General features: G+C 41.4%; 1 protein-coding gene across 4 annotated transcripts in view; it reads left to right on the top strand.

Moving 5' to 3' along the window:
- msraa (methionine sulfoxide reductase Aa) overlaps positions 1-21,760 on the top strand; it is a 358,153-nt gene that overhangs the window by 115,508 nt on the left and 220,885 nt on the right. For 3 of the 4 annotated variants that reach the window (XM_063035623.1, XM_063035614.1, XM_063035629.1), the window contains exon 2: positions 4,248-4,313. The exons of the other annotated variant lie outside the window; for it this stretch is intronic. In XM_063035623.1, the coding sequence (XP_062891693.1) occupies positions 4,248-4,313 (66 nt within the window). The remainder of the gene's footprint in view (positions 1-4,247; positions 4,314-21,760) is intronic. 4 annotated transcript variants of the gene reach the window in all.

The following is a 21,760-nucleotide window of genomic DNA, read 5'->3' as shown; positions in this document are numbered from 1 at the left end:
TTTTATTCTGGTGTCCTCCCCCTTCCTTTCCAGCTTTAAAGAAGGGCCTCACCCCGAAGTGTTGACTGTTTATTCATTTCCGTAGATGCTGCCTGACTTGCTGAGTTCCTCCAGCATTTTGTGTGTGTTGCTTATGTATATATTAATTTATTGAAATACAGTGTGGAATAGGGTCTTCAGGCCCTTCGAGCTGCACTGCCCAGTTAGACCCCGATTTAAAGCCGGCGTAATCATGGGACACTTCACATTGAAAAATTAGCCTACTAACCAGCGTGTCTTTGGACTGTATGAGGAAACCAGTGCATCTGGAGAAAACCCACGCATACTTTGGGGAGGACATAGTCTCCTTACAGGTGATGTTTGAATTAAACTCCGAACTCCGACGCCCTGAGCTCTAATAGTATTTCGCTAACTGCTACTCTACTGTGGCACCCTAATTTGCCCTTGAAAATAATTAACTGGCTATGAAGCTTTGTAATTCTAAAGGTGTGAAAAATGATTGATTTCATTATAGTGCAGTATTCAAGCTTAGAATGAAATATGGTTAGGCGTGCAATTGCTTTCTCTCACAAAAGTTGCCAAAAAAAATTCAGAGACAGGTTTTATCATTTCTCAGTTCTAAGTTTCTTTCCAGCCATTTACTTCTGGACATGTGAAGGTCTGAACAGCTTACAACTGAACAAAGAGCTGAATAGTGCAAGCCCTTCAAATCCAAGCTTTTAATCATTTGCATGTTTTTCTTCTTGTCCCAAAACATTGGCAGTATTGGAAATTTTTCAAAACACTTTTATTTTAAAGGTGGCAATGCTGCTTATAATGATTGAGCATTGAATGTTTGAAATTTTCAAACCTAAAAGGTAGTCATTTTATGAGGTAGTAAAATGCATTTAAATTCTTTCAAATGCGGATTAAACAAAAAATAAAATTGAATTGATTTGAAGGATTTTACCCAGGGTTTCAGAACATATTAAAACATGAAATCTTGGAAGTATTCACATTGACCTGAAACATGAATTGTGTTTTTACCTCTAAGAATTCTGTTTATCTGCTGAGTATTTAAAGTCACAGAACACAGAAACAGGCCCTTTGGCACATCTAGACTGGGCCGAACTGTTCTTCTTCCTAGTCCAACTGACCCACACCTAGACCATATCCCTCTATGCCCCTCCCAACCATGTAATTATCCAAAATCCTCTTAAATACTGCAACAGAACCTGCAGCCACCACTTCTCCTGACAGCTTGTTTCACGCTCGCACCGCCGTCTGAGTGAAGAAATTCCCTCTCAGCGTTCCTTCAAATATTTCAGTTTTCACCCTTAACCTATGAGGTTCCAGTCTCACCCAACCTCAGTGGAAAAAGACTGCTTGCATTTACCCTATCTATACCCCTGATAATTTTGTATGCCTTTATAAAATCACCCTCTCATTCTCCCACACTCCAGGGAATAAGGTCCTAACCTATGCAACCCTTCCCTATTACTCAGGTCCTCAAGATCTGACAACATCCTTGTATATTTTCCTTGTAATCTTTCAGCCTTATGTACATCTTGCCTGTAGGTAGGTGACCAAATCTGCACATTGTACTCCAAATTTATTCTCTATATTTTCCTATATAATTGCAATACACCATCCCAACCCCTGTACTTCAGTACTGTACTCTGATTTATGAAGGCCATTATACTAAAAGGCCTCTTTACAACTCTTTCTATGTATCTGTGATGCCACTTTCAAGAAATTATGGATCTGCATTCCCAGGTCACAAAATTTTGTTCTATCTTACTCCTCAGTACACCACCATTCACTGTGCATGTCCTATATTGGTCTGTCTTCCCAAAGTGCAACACCTAACATTTGTATACATTAAATTCTATCTACCATATTTCAGCTAGTCCAGATCCCCCTGCAAACTTTCTCTTTTATCTCAGGCTTCTAATATCTGTGCAATTTTTCTATCAAAACAAGTTTGTTGGTGTATTTAGGCAGCAAAACTGGAATTAAATTTAATTTAAGTTCTATCTGAATATTCCGAGATTTCATCTAGTTTGGATCATTCCTTGATTGTGGTTGGATATCACCTGCATATTTACCTTTTTCTTGCTGTCTTTTAATGTATACACAATTGCAAGTAGTTATACAGTATTTTATAAGTGTCCTGGTTTATTAACATCGCACAAATTTAAAAGAAAAAGTAAGTCTTGTATGTAATGATTTAGATGTGTTTTATTTTTTAGCAAAATTCAAAACAGTATTGTTTTCAAATGTAACGAAAAATATGGAAGAGACTCAAAATCTGTGTTTTGACATTGCCCTGTTACTCTATTAGAAGTGTACAGTGACTATTTAGTTTTTTATCTTTGTATAGTATTTCTTCCATCTCCTGAACATAATATACATTGAAAATGGTCATTTTGCACATCATTTGCATGTAGTTTTTGCTAGTGCCCACCTGCGGAGTGATATTTATCTTTTTCTTGCCACCTTTTAACGTGTACACAATTGCAAGTAGTTATACAGTATTTCATAAGTGTTCTGGTTTATTAACATTGCTGGCAAGTACACACTTCTGGAAGTTCTGCTATCTGTTACATCATTTCACAGCAATTTTTGTTGACCTGACTAGACCTACGGTACGTCCCAAACAAAATGATCAGATTTACTGGCTCTAAGCTGAAGTGAAGTAGCCTCATATGAAGATTCTTTTTGAACATCATCCCTCATACTGCAGGTCATCAACTAATATTTCAGTACCACCTACCATTTTATATCTTCTTGCTTTTCCCTCACCCCAATAATCTGAAGATTCTACACTTGGGAATATTGAGTTATCAGTCTTGCATGTTTTTCAACTATATCTCTATAATAACAAAATATAATATTCCCATCTTTTAAAAATCAATGTCCTCAATCGATCTGCCTTGTTAGACTCCTTTTGCATTAAAATAAACGGAAGGCAGCTTAGCGTTCCGATCATATTCCCTGTCAGGTTTAATGCATGATCTGCCCACTAAACGGACTTTTATTTCATTCTCAATTTTACTGTTCCTCACCTTCTACTGTTTCCCTGCCAGACTGATTTAAATTCTCCCTAGGACCACTAGCACTTTTCCCCCAACCCTGCCCAGCAAAGGTGTTAGACTGATGCCGGTCCAGGACCAACCCCATCCAACTTTGCAGGTCCCACTTCCTCCTGAAATAGTATCAGTGATGCAGAAGTCTGGAGTTTTTTTTATTCTGGCTCTATCTCTTCTGCCACATATTCACCTGATGCTTCTTGCTATTCCTGTGCTTGCTTGCGAATGGTAGTGGAAGTAATCCAGTGATATTCCATTCTTGGTGCTGCCTTTTAATTTACAACCCAGTTTTCTAAATTCAAATTGCAAGATATCTTCCTTTATTTTACTTGTATCAGTATGAAATGTGTGGCATGTGGCCAAGAGGTTAAGACGTCGGTCTAGTGATCTGAAGGTCTCTAGTTCGAGCCTCAGCTGAGGCAGTGTGTTGTGTCCTTGAGCAAGGCACTTAACCACACATTGCTCTGCGACGACACCGGTGCCAAGCTGTATCGGCCCTAGTGCCCTTCCCTTAGACAACATCGGTGTCGTGGACAGGGGAGACTTGTAGCATGGGCAACTGCCGGTCTTCCATACAACCTTGCCCAGGCCTGCAACCTGGAAACCTTCCAAGGCGCAAATCCATGGTCTCATGAGACTAACAGATGCCTATATCAGTATGAAAGTGAACTATGACCTGCAACCATTCTGTGCCATCCTTGACCCTAGCACCAGGAAGGCAATATGCCTTCCTCAATTTATGCCCATGGCTGCAGAAGTTTAATCCCCTCATTATTGAGTTTTATTTTTGATCATATTGGAGAATTTATCCTCTTTACATAGACTACCATTTTATTATTTTAGATCTAGATTTTTATTTGTTGATTTCCTTAATCAACATGATACAATTGTAGAGATTCATCTCAAAGCAACACAAGTTACGTGACTGTATTGCTAAATGCCTTTAACTGTGGTTGTACCAAGGTTATTCAAAAATTGAGGTGATCTTGTTTGGTCACTTTAAAACTTATAGAGTTGCTTTCTTGGTGCTTTATTTTACTGTGGCTTCAATTTTGTGCAATGATTAACACCATCATTTCCCTGAATGCTTTACTTCTAGAAAAGAAGTTGGCTTAAATCAAGTAGTGTGCACTGTTTTGCCTTTATTTTAAAAGTTATGTTTCTTGAACTTTTCAGAAAAACATGTCAATGGAAATAGGACAGTCAAATCATTCCCTGAGGGACCACAGATGGTCATGTTTGGTAAGTTATTCCTGGATACAGAAATAAAGTAATGTATGTTCCAATTAGTTAACTCACTTGTGGAATTGAATGCAATGGAGCTGTTTCTCAGTTTTGGCATTGTGCCTTCTGCAAAATATACCACAGATTTTCTTCATCCTTCTAGCACTCACACCCTGCCAAAATAATACCACCTTCCAAAACCTTTTGATTTCGATTATTTTTTTAAAAAACTGCTTGCATAGTATTGTAGGGATTAACAAATGGAAGAGAATAATTATGAATAATTACTACTATTTTATCCAACGTTGTTGGAAAAACTTATGGACACGTGTAGTTCACTAATCTGATGTACTGTTAATTTTTTACAATCTCAGAATTAATGGAAATTGGCATCATCTGTCTTGACTGACAATGGGTAATTATTATCATCATCACAAGTCTGGGTGGAATGCCCTGTTGTCAAGATCCCCCTCTCAGCTTCACCAGTGTAGTCCAAAGGGAAGCTTATGAATCAATACGTTTGGCACCAGCTTGGCTGCAGGAACTGCTGGAAGGATGTTCAACGACGTCCAGCTGCCTTAGGGGCTCCACTCCGGATTTGCTGTCTGGGTTTACTCCCATAACCTTTGTCTCTCCCGAGGCTGCCCACAAGGCAGTGGGGCTATTTACCCATAGCTGGGGATCTGATTCGCGAGCACCAGGGCGTCTCCACATGCTGGTGGGCCTGCGCGCTGTGTGTGGAGGGGCTAGACCTCCCCGTCCTCTGTAGTTCAGCCTGAGCCCAAAAGGAGTTCAGTTTCCATGTGTGGCCAGCGAGGAAGCTCTATGTGAGGCTTGCTGTTGGAGCAGCTATGTGCTGGCATGAGAGGCTTGCACATTCAGCTCTCCTTTTCGTGAGTGACAAGCTGTACCCACTGCACTACCACACTAGAACGCGACGCAACAGCCATTTTGACATCTCAGAATTAACGGACGACTATAACGATAACTCATAATCTGTTGGGTATTTATTATTTCGGTAATATTTGAGTAATATTATTGAGTAATATTAATTTGAGAAACATTCGTTGAAACAAAGGCAGAAAACGGATGGAATTCATGGGTTCATGAAGTGTCTACTGGGTGATAATAATAATAAATTTAAAGCAGCAGAAATGACTGGCTACAGCGGAGGGATAGACACATTTGTTTGTACCAAAGTTAACTGGATGATGTATATGGAATGAATTGAACTGAATTGACTTTATTACTTAGATGAGGAGTAAAAATCTTTACGTTACGTCTCCGTCTAAATGTGCAATGTGCAATTTATAGTAATTTATAATAAATAGTATGTACAACGTGTTGGCGCGTGGCCAAATGGTTAAGGCGTTTGTCTAGTGATCTGAAGTTTGCTAGTTTGAGCCTTGGCTGAGGCAGCGTGTTATGTCCTTGAGCAAGGCACTTAACCACACATTGCTCTGCGACAACACCGGTGTCAAGCTGTATGGGTTCTAGTGCCCTTCCCTTGGGCAACATCGGTGGCGTGGAGAGGGGGGACTTGCAGCATGGGCAATTGCTGATCTTCCATACAACCTTGCCCAGGCCTGCGCCCTGGAAACCTTCCAAGGCACAAATCCATGGTCTTACGAGACTAACGCATGTCTATAGAAATAAAAGTATGTACAACAGGATAGTCAGTATAACATACAAATACATTTGTGTCAGCATGAATTAAGCAGTCTGATGGCTTGGTGGAAGAAGCTGTCCTGGAGCCTGTTGGTCCTGGCTTTTATGCTGTGGTATCATTTCCCGGATGGTAGCAGCTGGAACTCTTTGTGGTTGGGGTGACTCGGGTCCCCAATGATCCTTCGGGCCCTTTTTACACACCTGTCTTTGTAAATGTCCTGAATAGTGGAAGTTCACATCTGCAGATGCCCTGGGCTGTCTGCACCCACTCTCTGCAGAGTCCTGTGATTGAGGGAAGTACAGTACAGTTCCCATACCAGGCAGTGATGCAGCCAGTCAGGATGCTCTCAATTGTGCTCCTATAGAAAGTTCTTAGGATTTGGAGGCTCACACCAAACTTCTTCAACCGTCTGAGGTGAAAGAGGCACTGTTGTGCCTTTTTAACCACACAGCCAGTATGTACAGACCATGTGAGATCCCTGGTGATGTTTATGCCGATGAACTTGTTCACCTTCTCAACCCCAGATCCAGTGATGTCAATAGGGGTTAGCCTGTCTCCATTCCTCCTGTAGTCCACAGCCAGCTTAGTTTTTGCAACATTGAGGGAGAGGTAGTTTTCTTGACACCACTGTGTCAGGGTGATGACTTCTTCTCTGTAGGCTGCCTCATTATTATTTGAGATTAGGCCAATCAGTGTAGTGTTGTCTGCAAATTTAAATAGCAGATTGGAGCTGTGGGTAGCAACACAGTCATGGGTATACAGAGAGTAAAGGAGAGGGCTTGGTACACAGCCCTGAGGGGCACCTGTGTTGAGGGGCAGAGGTGAGGGAGCCCACTCTTGCCACCTGCCAGCGATCTGTCCAGGATCCAGCTGCACAAGGCAGGGTGAAGGCTGAGGTCTCTGAGCTTCTTGTCGAGCCTGGATGCAATTACGTTGTTGAATGGTGAACTGTAGTTCAAGAACAGCATTCTCACGTAAGCATCCCTCTTCTCCAGATGTGTAAGGACGGTATGTAGAGCTGTAGCTGTTGTGTCATCTGTCGATCAGTTGTGTCAGTAGGCGAATTGTAGTGGGTCCAGTGTGGGTGGAAGCATGCTTCAGATGTAGTCCTTGACCAGCCTCTCAAAGCATTTGCGTATTTGCTTATTATTGAGGTGAGTGCAACAGCACGCCAGTTGTTCAGACATGTTACCATGGTCTTTTTAGGTAGTGGAACGATGGTGGATGCTTTGAAGCAAGAGGGCACTCTACACTGAGAGAGGGAGAGGTTAAAAATGTCTAAACACACTTGCCAGATGTGTCGCGCACATCCTGAGTACCCGCCCCAGGATGCCATCCGGTCCCGTGGTCTTGCGACTGTCCACTCATCGGAAACATCTGCTTACTTCGGCCTCAGAGGTCACCAAGCTGCAGGTTGCATCAGCTGTAGGTCTCCTCAGGGGCTCATCAGTGTTGAAACGAGCATAAAGAAGATTTAGCTCGTTTGGGAGAGAGGCAGCGATGTTGGAAACTCCGCTGCGTTTAGCTTTGAAGTCTGCGATGGTGTGCAGACCTTGCCATAAGCTGTGTGTGTGTTGTTGGAGAGCTGAGTCTGGATCTTGTTTCTGTATTGTTGTTTCTCTGCCTTGATGACTTTGCGCAGATCGTAGCTGTATTTCTTGGTCTTCTGCTGATTACCAGCAACGTAAGCTCTGTGTCACGTAATAAGTGCTGCTCCCACGGAACTGTTGATTCAGGGTTTCTGGTTTGGGTAGACCCTGACCGATTTCTGGGGACAACATCCTCGATGCACAGTATTTTAATGCAAGTAAAATAGCCAATGAGAAACGAGTGCCAGCTCTGCTGAGTGCAGTTGGTGGAAGAGCATACAGTTTGTTTAGAAGATTAACTACTCCAACCAAACCAGCCAAAATGAGCTTTGCTGATTTTGTGAAAGTAATGCAGGAACATCTGGAACTGACGCCATTGTTGATTGCAGAATGCTTTGGATTTCATAAGTGGAATCAAAAGGCAGGGAAGTCCATTTCAGTTTGTGTGGCTGAATTGAAGAAATTGTCATCAGTTCACTGATTGACTTAACGATACACTGAAGCACGGAAGGAATGTTTAGTTTGTGGAATCTTACCAGAAAGCATTCAAAAGTGGCTTCTAACTGAGGCACAATCTCCATTTAAAAGAGCATTTGAAATAGCTCTATCAATAGGAGCATCAGACAGGGATGGAATTGAGTTGCAGTCAGGAATGAAAGTGAGTGTGAACAAAATTGCAATGTCTAAACAGAAACCTGCCAGGCTGAACAAATTGTGACAGGGATTCACGTACAACAGACTAATGTAGATTTAAAAGTGAAACTTGATGAAAATGCAATGAAGTAGGAGACATACAAAGAGCACGCTGGGCAAACAAAAATAGGCTGCACAGGGAAGAGAAAAACATTAAAAACTCAAGTTGCCATTTCATAAAAAGCATGAATTTGTATGCTTTTGATGAAAAATCTGTTAACAATGAGAGTGACACAAGACTGGGCTGCCTTGAGATTTACAATGTGAAAACTACCAAGAGACAAGCAATATGACTTACACCAGAAGTGAACGGCAAATGAATTAAAATGGAATTGGACACTGACTTGCCTGTTTCAGTTATTCCACAAAATTAGTTTACACAGCATTTCAAAGATACTGAACTGAAGCCTGAAGATATCTAACTAAGAACTGGAAAAAAGGTAACTCCCATGGGAAAGGCATTGGTAACAGTGAAATACAACAAGCAACAAGCCACATTAAGCATGTATGTGGTAAAAACAGTAAAGACCAGCATTGTAGGGGGCAAGATTGGCTGAGATAACTACAACTTGGTTGAAGATCCACTCACTATTTTGAATGGCACGTCCCCTGCAAGAGAGTCAACTGAAAGCAAATTAAGAAAGATACTGGATGATGCCACAACAGTGTTCAAAAGATGGCACTGGAAAACTTGAACATATCAAGAGTAAGATAGTGCTAAATGAAGATGCCACACCTAAGTTTTACAAAGCCCGCCTGATTCCTTATACCATCCATGATAGCCAGTGAGCTAGATCGCATGGAGGCCGAAGGAATTCTTTCTGAGATTGAATTGTGCCCAAGGGTAATGCCAGTAGTCCCAGTATCCAAGAAGAATGGGTCTGTCAGGATCTGTGGTGATTTTAAGGTCACCATTAACCCAATACTGAAAATAGATCAATACCGTCTGCCCAGGACAGAGGATATCTTTGCAAACCTTTCTGGAGGAAAACACTTCAGCAAAGAGGACTTAGCTAAGACCTACCTACCGATGGAGATGGAAGAAGAGTCCAAAGTGTTTCTCACCATAAACACTCACAACAGGCTTTATCACTATAATAGGCTTATTTTTGGAGTGGAACCTGCACCTGCACTCTGGCAGAAAGCTATAGACCAGGAGCTGCAAGGCTTCCCAGGCCTCAGTGTCACCTGGATGACATCATGGTTACCGGTAAGGATGACAAGGAACGAGCCCAAAATCTCAAGACAATGTTAAAAAGATTAGAAAGTTATGGGCTCAGATCACGATGCAACAAGTGTGAATTCTTTAAACCAAGCCTGTCATCACTTACTGTGGTCACATGATTGATGCAAAAGGATTACAAAAGTGTGCTGAGAAAATTCAAGCAGTAATGGATGCTGCAAGGCCCGAGGACATGTCATAGTTGTGGTCCTTTTCAGGATTTGTCAATGACTATAACAGGTTCCCGCCAAACTTGGCTATTGTGTTCCACCCTTTGAACCTATTACTTCATATCAGGAAGAAATGGCAATGGCCAAAGCAGTGTGAGGTGACTTTCCAAAAGGCAAAGGAAACGGTGATGTCAGACACTGTACTCACACATTATGATCCACATTGTACAGTGAAGCTTACCTGTGACGTCTCGCCTTATGGTATAGGGGCAGGCAGTCATGTCGCATGTTATGAGTGCTAGTAATAAATGCCCCATAGCCTTTGTTTCACATTCCCTTATTGCTGCAGAGAAAAATTATGCACATATTGACAGAGGCCTTGAGTCTGATGTGGGGTGTAAAACATTTCAACCAGTACTTGTACGGGAGAAAGTTTATCCTCATTAGAGATTATCATCAACTTGTGTCCATTTTCACTCCACAGCAGGGTGTTCCACTACCCGCAGCAGCAAGGGTGCAGAGATCGGCTCTGTTTTTTGAAGGCACAATTACAAGATCGTATTCAATTGGACAACTAGTCATGAAAATGCTGAGTCTTGATTACTCTTAGAGAAGCAAATACCTGGAAAAATGTACAAAAGAGGACATTTTCTTGTAATTTTCTCCCTGATGCAAATCAAAAGTCTCCTTATTGTGGCAGAGATGATCCAAAGGGAAACCAGAAAAGACCCCACACTGTCTCAGGTCTACATGACCGCACAAAGTGGCTGGAATGTGCAGCCGAAACTCAGTTACCCCATTTTTACCAGTGCCGTGACGAACTTGCCTTTGATAGGGGTTGCCTTATTTGGGATTGAGAGTTGTTGTACCATCCAAACTGAGATTTAAAGTGTTGGAGGAGCTACATGCCGGTCATCAAGGCAGAGTCAAAGTGAAAGTGTTGGTTCGAAGCTTTGTCTGGTGGCCTAGGATGGATTAGCAGATTGAGCTGTTTACCATGCAATGTTTGGGTTGCCAAAATGTCCAGAAGAAAGTTCAAAGTGCATTTATTATCAGCGTATGTATACATTATACAGCCTTGAGATTCATCTCCTAACAGGCAGCCACGAAACAAAGAAGTGCAAAAACAAACCCCATATATATGTGAAACAAAGACTGTCTAACACCCAATGTACAGAGAACAATAAAACCCACATTATGCCCCTAAGAAAGTAAAAGAATAAAATAATCCATAAAAAAGGAAGACTGTCAAGTCCATCTAGAGTTTCTAGAAAGTATTGGGACCTAGAGGCAAAAGAAAATAAAAATTAAAAGTAATAGGAAGAATCCACTTCTGCCCGGAACATGGGAAGGACCCGGCAGCATCACAGTGGCAGTCCAGGAGCAGCATCGGAATCTGCGGTAACTTAAAATAACTTTAGAGACTGTTTCATGGAAAAGAGCACTGCTGTCACTGCGTTTTGGGTCAGCGCGAGCTTCGCGTCACGGGGATCATTGTGCGCAGGTGCTTCTGGGAAATGGCGCGAGGTTTAAAAAGAGCTCGGGAACCTTCGAGAGGGGCGCCCAGTTTGAAAACATAGTGGTCTATTAGGGAACAGTGAAGTGCAGGTTGGAATCCGTCTACAAGGTCCGCAGAGGTAGCCGGTTTTTCATCTAAATGTCTAATAACTAATAACTAATGACTTGTGTCTTATGACTAATGACTAGTGTCTAAAGACTAGTGACTAATGTCTAATGGCAAATGGTTGATGGAACTAATGGAACTATCAAACTGCCACACTTGCAAAAAAATAAAAGGAGGGAAAAGGAAAAGTTGTTTGGTTATTGAATGAATCTAGTTACAAAATCTTCGGGTAGACGCCTTCAATCCCTTTCAAGTGGGGAAGCTGCACATGTTCAAAGAATAAAAAGAAATCCAACTTGACAAAGACTGTTGAACACCCAATGCCGAAGGGAAGTTACAGAGTATTACTTGTGATGATCATTTGCCAGAAAAGGTGTGAGGTTAACAAAGTACCTTTGTTTTGTTAGCCACCAGCCAGAAGTCTCTGAGATTCACCAGCATCATTTTAACTGGAAATAGAAATGTGTCTGGAGCTGCCAGAACCACTTCCTTCAGTCCCAGAGTCAACGTCTGTAACTACCACGGGGGAGACCCCAGAACATGAGATTGTTTCCCTGCCACAAGTTTCACCTGCCAAGCAGTGACCACCCCGCCCCCTTCATTATCCCGCAAGAGTAAGAAATCCTTCACACATTTAAATCTTCAGACCCGAATGGGACCATTTAAAGTTTACTATGCTGTGGATGTCTATATAGTAGTTGCATTGTGTGCAATGTAAGTATAAAACAATGACCAGAGAGCAATACGTTACATGTTTGAATGGAGATGCATTTTATATTGAGTTGGAGTTTATAGCTGAGCAGAATTGTGTATTTAATATTTCAGTAATATTTGAATAATTGCACATTTATACAGTTTGATTAAGCATTCATTGTTATTTACATAATTCATTATGAGTTATATTTAAAAGTACGTGAATGGCGTTTATCATTACGCCACATGTCGTAAGTGTGAATCTTACTAATATAAGTAGACACAAGTTATCCCCGCTCCATGGTTTCCTTTTGATTAGTTTTATGCTTTGAAGTTACAGAATATAGCAAAGTCCTTTAAATTTTGATTCTAGTTTTTGCCAAAATAAGTACAAGGACCTATTTCTATTAGACGAGAGGTCAATGACTAGAAACTGTAAATTTTAAATGGCAGGAGCGTTAAAAGAGAGTTGTGATTATTTTTCCACCCAGAGTGTTGTGGTAGGGGTTATGTGGGTGGTAATGGAAGCATCTAGAAATACTTTATGAATGATGCTTATGAGTGTTAGCCTGCAGGCCCATTCAAACAACAAATTATTTGACATGTTGTGACCAGAGGAAGGCTACGGACAAGTGCTGATAGTCGGTCTAGTCTGTCTATCTCTTTCGTGGCTTAACAGTATCGATGCAGAGAGGGATCTTCAAGTCCAGGTCGACACCTCCCTGGAAGTAAGACTGTGGGCTGAATTACCTCCTCATATGCTTTATATTCTTAGGGTTCGATTATGTTAACTTTTGCTGAGTGATTCATGGTAAGAGTATTTTGTAAGACTACTTACTCTGTTTTTCGATACAACAGAGAACAGTACAGCACAGGAAAATACCATTTGATCCACAATGTAGTGATGAACAAGCTTAGCTAACGATACCTATCCCTCCTGCCTGTATATAGTCCATATCCATCCATTCTCTGCATATATATGTGCCTATCTAGCAGCTCTTAAATACCTCTGTTTGTCTGCCTCCACCACCACCCCTCACAATAGATTCCAGACACGTACTACTCTCTGTGCACAAGAATACCTGCCCCATATATCTCCTTTGAACTTCCCCCTTTTCATCTTAAATGTGTGCCTTCTAACATTAGACATTTTCACCTTCAGAAAAAGATACCAGCTGTCTGTCTAAGTTTATGGTTTTATAAACTTCTATCAGGTCTCCCCTAAACCTCTGGCAGTCCAGAGAAAGCAGCCTTATTATGGTGTTACCAGGATTAATGCAGGACTCCAGGTATGGCTAACTGGAGGTTTAAAAAGCTACGATGTGACTTTCTAGGACACCCCACTCTGGATCTTTTCATCTCAAATTGTTGATGAGACAGCAACTGTCTAGATTCCAGCAATCGTCTCTCCTTATCAAACCTTTCCCCCTATGAACGCACTATCCTGCACCAATCCCAACCTTACCATCAAAGCCGCAGACAAAGGGGGTGCTGTTGTAGCGTGGCAGACTGACCTCTACCTTGCCGAGGCCAGGCGGCAACTCTCAAAAATAGGCAGACTAATTCTGATTCAAAATGATCAAGTCATCGAGGATCCCTTGCATTTTAATATAAAGAGATGATGATTAGCTTTATACATCAAATGTACATAAAACATACAGTGAAATGCATTGTTTGTGTCAAATCAGTGAGGATTGTACTGGAGCAGCCCGCAAGTGTCACTGTGCTTCTGGCACCAACGTAGCATGCCCGCAACTTACAACTTACTAACTCACTGATCTAACTGTACATCTTTGGAATGCTGGTAGAAACGGGCGAACCTGAGGGAAGCCCATGTGGATCACAAGAAGAACGTAAGAAGTCCTCAGATACAGAGGCGGGAATTGACCACCAATACTGGTGCTGTCCCTTAATCATCAGTGTTCTGAAACAGACCAACATTGCAATGCAGCCCATCATCAAAATGTTGCTTTCAAAACCCATATACATAACCATGTAAATGGACAACCAGAAATTTATTTTAAAAACCATTGCATGAACTTTATACTACGATTCCATCAAGAGACATGCAAATTGGTGGGCAGTGTATGCAAGAAGACCCCGGGGCAAAGAACTCCAGGCACTTGGATTCATAGTGGATCAACAGCCAGTTTTCTTTTATTGAGCAAAGTCCCCCTTGCTATTATGACTTTAGAATAAGAGGTGTTGCTTGCTCTGGAAAATGGAAAAAAGTGCATATTTGATATTTGTTCTGCTTCAGTGACAACATTTTAGTAATAAAATAGTCCATTACTTTGCATTAGGAGGTGGGCAGTGTTAGGACTGGGCTAACAAGTGGAATTCTTCTACCATGCATGTACCTGGCAATAACTCTCTCCATTAAATAAAGACCTCACCACCCACTCTGCACTCCAGTGGCACCAGTACTTATCTAGAATTATATAATCATTGCAGTGTAGAAGGGAACCATTTGGCCAATTGGGTCTGAGCTGGCTTGTTAAAGAGGGGTGCTAACAGTTCTAATTCCCTGCTCTTTCCCCCAAAACTGTAAATCATGCTCTCTTACATACTTATCTTTCCACTTTCCAAGTTCTGATTGAGAGTACTTCCAGCGTACTTGCACATGCAGAATTTCAAATTTTCCTTCCCTCTTTGCCTTTTGCTAAAACTTTAGATCCACGTCCCCTGCATTTATCCTCTTTACACCTCTTGTGCACCTTCTATCAATCAATCCTCGATGTTTAAAGGAGGAAGACCTGAGCTGAACCAGTATAATGTTAAGTAATACAGCTAGAAGAGATGAGAAGGTTGACTATTTTCTAAATGGAGAGAAAATACAAAAAACTGAGATGCAAAGGGTCTTGGGAGTCCTTGTGCAGGATTCCCTCAAGGTTAGTTTGCAGGTTGAGTCTGTGGTGAGGAAGGCAAATGCAATGTTAGCATTTATTTCAAGAGGACTAGAATATAAAAGCAAGGATATAATACTGAGACTTTATAAAGCTCTTGTGACGAGAATACACATAAATTAAGATGTTTGCTGGCCTGGGCTAGCACCAGTGGCATCAGCAGTTGGTCTGCCACCTGTCCTCAGGGGAGGGAGAGATAAGGAAGACAATGAAGCAGCATTTGGAGATGTTAATGAAGGAGCCATCAGTCTGGGTATTGTCAAGATCGGCTCCCCCTTTGAACCCTGAACTGTTTGAAGTGATGGACAGGCGATACCCCAGCAGGAGGATAAAAAGGGACAGGTTCGCTAAGGCAGGACACACACGACACCTGAGGTAACGAGACCCTGGAAGCGGTGCCCCCCCCCCCGCAAGTTGGCGGGAAGTACCGGGCCATAAACGCACAGGGTGGAAAGGTACAATCAGTGGGAATGCGGTGTGTGTCCACCTTCGCTTGGGTGCCGGGTTCACTGCAGAGGATCGACCGCATTTGGAGGAGGGGTCACAGTCGGTGACCCCAGGTGACATCACAAAGGACTCGCCTGAAAGCTGCTTGTGAGCAATATCGCAGGTCTGTGAGTGGAAGCCGTTTTGAATGATCAGTCGTTCTCGTTCTCTCTCTCCCTCCCCCCACGTTGTCCATCGCCATGGCAATGATTACTGCGAACTGAACTAAATTGAACTGGACTTTGTGTCACTTTGAAATTGGTCATTTACCCCTAGACAACAATAGAGCTTGATTGATCCTGTTATCTTAATTCTGTGCACATGTGTGATTATCATTGCTGAACTGTTGCATTTATTATCCTTTCGATTACTGTGTTGCTTGTTTCTTTAATAAAACTTTCTTAGTTCTAGTAATCCAGACTCCAACTGAGTGATCCATTTCTGCTGGTTTGGCAACCCAGTTATGGAGTACGTAACACTCTGGTGAGGCCTCACTTGGAGTATTATGAGCAGGTTTGGGAAAGGATGTGCTGAAACTGGAGAGGGTTCAAAGGAGGTTCACAGAAATTATTCCAGGATTGAATAGCTTGTCATATAAAAAGTGTCTGATGGCTCTGGGCCTGTATTCACTAGAATTCAGAAGAAAGAGGGATGACCTAATTGAAATCCAGTGAATGGTGAAAGACCTTGATAGAGTGGATGTGGAGAGGATGTTTCTTATGGTGGGAGAGTCTAAGACCAGAGGACATAGTATCAATAGAGGGCATCCTTTTAGACGGAGATAAAAAGGAATTTCTTTAGCTGGGGAGCGGTGAATCTGTGGAATTCTTTGCCACAGGCAGCTGTGGGGGCCAAGATTTTATGTATATTTAAGGCAGAGGTAGATAGATTCTTGATATGTCAGGGCATGAAGGGATACAGAGAGAATGCAGGGAATGGGGGCTGAGAGGAAAATTGGACCAGCCATGATGAAATGGTGGAGCAGAATCGATGGGCCAAATGGCCTAATTCCGCTCCTATATCATATGGTCTTATAGCCAAATTTTCTCAATTCTGGTACCATATTGGAAAATCTTTAATGCATTCCCCCTCTCTGCCCCTCCCCCACTCTGTCCCTGCCCATTCTGTCCCCTTCCCCCCATGCCATTCTTGCACATGCCCTCACCCTCTTTCCCCTCCCTCTCCATTCGCCCCTCTGCTCTACCTTCCACTCCCTCTCCTCCCACTCCCCTCCATTTTGCTTGCATGTTTGGTTTTGCATTATGGATCATAGAAGTTGTTATATATTGTTCAGAAATTTGTCATTGCTGCATTCTCAGCCAGAATGTGTGGAGGTGTTGTAAAGTCTATCATCATTGTGAATTGAGACCACTCCAGTTTTTAACAGTAGGAAAGCATTTAGTTATGAATTTGTGGGATAGTTTCACTGTGGTTTTCATCTGCTATTGAGACAGCTGTCATTGGATTTCATTTGGATCTTAACTGTTGAACGGATGCGCTATGCTTTTTTTGGTGCTACCATCCATCAAAAGAAATGAGGATAGAATTGAAAGAAAATCAGGGGACAACTGTACAATGATATAAGAACCAAAGGGCAGTTAACCATAAGACTGAGAATGAATAACGAGAAAGAGAGTTAACCCCGCAGACTTTGGCAGCAATAATCTTTAATGGATCATGTAACACAAGCTGATATCTGAGAGAGGTTGGTAATATTTACCCAGTGCTTTACTACTTAGTTGTTTCCAAAAACACCCGCCAACTCCCCCCCCCAACCATCCTATTTCTGAAAAGAAAAGCAAGATAGCATTATTCTTAGTTCAGATGTGAATACCCAAATGCAGTTGGATATATTATTTGTGCCATTAATTATCATGCAATTTAATATTTAATGTGTATGCAATTTCTTGTAATACTTATGTGGCATGTAAATGCTCTTTTTATGTAACTAGTCATTGTTTCCAGAACATAGCTAATGTAAACTGTTTCTCTTGGGATTTATCCATGATCAATACAATAGAAATAGTGACTTAAACCTCGAAGTAATGAGTTTCAAAGGCCACAATTACTCACTTACAAGCTATACAACGATTGTTTAGCTTTGCCACCCTGATACTTAATAATCAAATTTCAAAAACTGTATTTAAAAAAAAAGCCAAAAGCAATTTGACTGTTTTTTTCTTAAATGAAATTCACCCTTTTGAGAGCGATCTGGGATTTTTTTCCAAATGCATGCAAGTGAAAATAGGTCACAGCAAGCTTAATCATACATAAAGAATCGTATAAAGCATCTGAGATTTTCCACATTAATATGTGGAACAGATTACTACTGACTCATGTCATAATATTCTAGAATTGTCTTCAGAAATGCTGCATAATCTTGTGGTCTGCCTAAGCTGTTGTGGATAGATATTAAAATGTTGCTTTCATGAATAAATTACTAATGTAAATTTAACAAAATTTGAATCTTTGGTTCCAAGGATTAAACTGCTGCACAGATCCTTATTTTCCAAAGAGCCGAGATGCCTTTTTGTTTGTAAACTGTCACGGTTTCTGTGTATTTGTCGGATGAAGTGCATACCTTTCAACATTTTTGTCGCACTCTTAGATGAAGCAGTTTATTTTGTAGTGTTGAACCCAAAAACTTGCTCTTTGAGTGACCATTCAGCAAGACTTTACCTTGTGTTTGGCTGCAAGAAATTGTTGTCTTCAGGTTCCCTGACAGCATGCTTAAAGATAATTTGATGTAGTCTGACGTTTTTAAATCATTCCATATTAGCACCCAGTAAATGCAAATTATATCTATGCTCAAATAACTAAATGCATTTGCAAGTAAAACTTTTATCTCTGTGTTATTTGAGCTTGAATCTTATGTACTTTACAATTTTTAAATTGAATTTCATGTATCTGATTTGATGCACCATTTTACATAATAAAGCATTTTAAATTTAAAGTGCAGTTGCACTGTACTAGCTTAAGTAACTGCTAGCACTTTATGGTTCCTTAAGGTTGTCATAGCTGGGGGAAGTAGTGGGGATAAGCTTCACTACCTATTAAATGCCCCTAATGGTGTGTGTCTCAAATAGCTTCTGATACCCAAGTCCAGCTCCCGGTCTTCATGTGTGGCTTAGTTACTAAGCCCAGCGGAAGCATTTCTACTGACAGGAGAAGTGGCAAAGGCAGGTTATTGGCTCCTTAAAACTAGTCGTTTCAGGCAGATGGGGTTCATCAGCTGTGATTGGAGAAAGAAAGCTCTGATCCCAAACCTCCTCTACCTTGTGGCTATACCTGCTCGTGGGACGGCTTGGAGAGTAAACCCCGAGGGAAAAATTTGGAACTGGAGTCCCTAACTAAGTTCTATGTTAAGTTCAACCCTGACTTGCAACTCCTCCAATGCTGTAGGTGCCAAACTATATCGGTCTCTGTCGCTCCTTTGGACTCATCAGCTGGTGGAGAGGGGGAGCCTGCTGCATGGGCAACAGCTTGCATGCAATATTCCTGGTTGTCCCCAGCCAACGGAGGGCTTCATATCACTTAATTTGATTACACAGATTTGGTGAAATATATTGTTGTTATTGGATACTTTGATATTGTTGGTGTTACAAATTCAAAAGCAACTTTTGCCACAAATCCATCCAACCAATTAGATCATATCTGTCTTGTGTTTGAATGGACTCTAAAACAAGCACCATCCTTAAGCAATAAAAAGTTAATAATAAGTGAACTACTCCATGAACCTGATTATGAAGAAGGTTCATGAACTAAGCAAATAGATAAATAAGTAATCCTATAGTCGGGTTTATCCTCTCTGTTTCAAGTTCTTGCTATGTTTTGAACTGCTATGGTTTATTAAGTCAACATTTACTGTAGGTGTTTAGTGGGGCAGCTAAGGAATTTCAATCTCGTTTCTCTAGAAATGCTTTTCTAATACTGGAAGAAGGTTGTAACAAGAATCTCTTATTGTTTGAGACAATTATCATCCTCCTGCACACAATTTCACTGGATTGCAGACTTTTGTTGAGCTTTCTGGTCATGTCTTTTACAAAACAGGTGAAGGGAGATGAAACAGCTGATGCCTTTGAGTGACCATTGGTGTAAAATACCAGTGGACTTATTCATAATTTTGAATGAGGTCTCGCGAGGAAAATGCTGGAAGATGTGAGATTAAGAGTCCTTTGCCCCTGAGAGCATGCTGATTCTTGGTAATGTCATTGAGAGGTATTGCCAACAGCACCAAGTTTTATTTGTGCCTTTCTACCAGTTCTGATCTTAATAACTTTTGGAGAACAGCACATTATAAAGCTGCACATCCAGCTGCAATTTTGTCATCGAACCTCATCAAGAATTTTAATCGAAGACCCGAATTGAGAATCCAGCGAGTTCCTTTTCCCAACTAATCCCAAATTGATAGTGAGAGAGGATAGAACCAGAAATGTGGTGTCTGTTTTTTTTTGTTTGTTTGTGGGCCAGGATACATGGGTGCAATTCTGGAGTTCCACAAGAGAACCTTGAGAATTCTCTTCCCTGAGCAGGGATGTCCTCCTCACTATCCCTGTTGTCTCTGTTCCACCGAGATGCAACACAGAGCGTCATAGGAGGTCATTCCTGCCTGTGGCCATCAAACTTTACAACTCCTCCCTTGGAGAGTCAGACACCCTGAGCCAATAGGCTGGTCCTGGACTTATTTCCTGGCATAATATACATATTACTATTTAACTATTTATGGTTTTATTACTATTTAATTATTTATGGTTCAACTGTAACGAAAACCAATTTCCCCTGGGATCAATAAAGTATGACTATGACTATGACTATGACTATGACTCTGGACTCTTCCTTCAGGTTCCAAATGGCAATATTCTTTCTCCAAACTGCTGCTTCAGCCTATAGTTTTTCACTGTTTCTGAATGAGATGAGACTGTATGAAGTCCTTATACTACACATGGCTAGATGATTAAGTTGTCTAGTGTCCAGGAGTCAAAATCAGGACTATAATATTGTATCAAATTCCATCAAATGGAGCAACATTTCAACATCTGTCCTTGGCTTATCACAGCGATTTCAAATCTGTGATGTAATCACCTGCTGAGAGATTGCAGCAGCTGAATAAAATAGATTTCGTCTGGATGATTTCAGCCTGCAAACACTCCCGGAGATTGAATTAAACAAACACACAAAGCATCAAAGGAATTTGTGGAGCACACACAAAATGCTGGAGGAACTTAGCAGGGCCAGGTAACACCAATGGAAAAGAGCAAACAGTCGATGTTTTGGGCTGAGAACTTTCATCTTTCAGCAGAGTAACCTTCTTACTCTGACTCCTCATCTTTTTTTCTCCGGTCCCGATGAAGGGTCTCGGCCCGAAACATCAACTGCTTACGCTTTTCCTTAGATGCTGCCTGGCCTGCTGTGTTCCTCTAGCATTCTGTGTGTGTGGCCAGTATCTGCAAATTTTCTGAAAGGACCTTGATCAAGCAAAGTCAACGAATAGGGAAATTTCAAAGATCTGTTTAATATGAGTGTAAATTTGATTTATTGACTGAGCCACATTTGAGGACATGCTAGGAGGACCAAACCAGTTCATGTTTGAGTCTTGCTTCAAGGTTGCTGGCAGACTACTGAGGGGCCAGGTTTTCTGTTGCTGGTTCTGAGCTCCAATATAGAGTCAGCTACGGGAGAGGAGAAGCTGATCCTAGTGTATAGGCTGGCTTTGGGTCAGGAGCAACAGGCAACAGTGGAGGGTAGTTTGTTCAACAGAGTAGAGACTCCACAAGGATTGGATGCCTTTGCAAATGCTTTGCCTCTGTTTGATTGTTCTTTCTTTACCAGCACACTCACTCGAAGCATTTTAAATATGAGAATATCGTTTTGGTGCCAAAGAATGCTGCATTTCTTGGAGTGAATTTCAACAGCAGGCAAGTACTTGTGCAGTTTGGGCATTGGCAGTACCCTGTTACAATAGCCTTATCACCCTGTGCATTGTCTCATGTATTTTGAGCTCCCTGATTGGATGAGGTTACCTGGTGGATGGAATAAAAGGTTCAAGGATATGCTCAAATCTTCCTTGAATTGACTCCCCATGATTGCTCAAATTGGAGATGGTGTTGACAACCTCAAAACCATGCACTAGGAGCACACAGAAGCCCTGCAAAGGCAGTGCACCAAGTTATAAACTATATACCTAGCCATCCTTTAAGTAATTTCTAGAAGAGTCTGTGGTTCCAACATTGGCCTTGTAAGCTACTTCAGAGCCCATAAAACCAGAGGACAAGCAAGTCATCTCTGATCTCAAGGGACTGCCAATGAAGAAGACCAGATCATATATTTGCTGTTTTAAGTGTAAGTGTTGATATTCTGGGAGCATTCTGCTATCAGGCAGAATTGTATAATTTATTGGTATCTGTATCTCTCAT

The sequence above is a fragment of the Mobula hypostoma genome, chromosome 2 (assembly GCF_963921235.1).
Source record: "Mobula hypostoma chromosome 2, sMobHyp1.1, whole genome shotgun sequence".
Lineage (NCBI taxonomy): Eukaryota > Metazoa > Chordata > Chondrichthyes > Myliobatiformes > Myliobatidae > Mobula > Mobula hypostoma.
The sequence above is the reverse complement of the archived record's forward strand: the minus strand, read 5'-3'. Positions and strand labels throughout refer to the sequence as shown.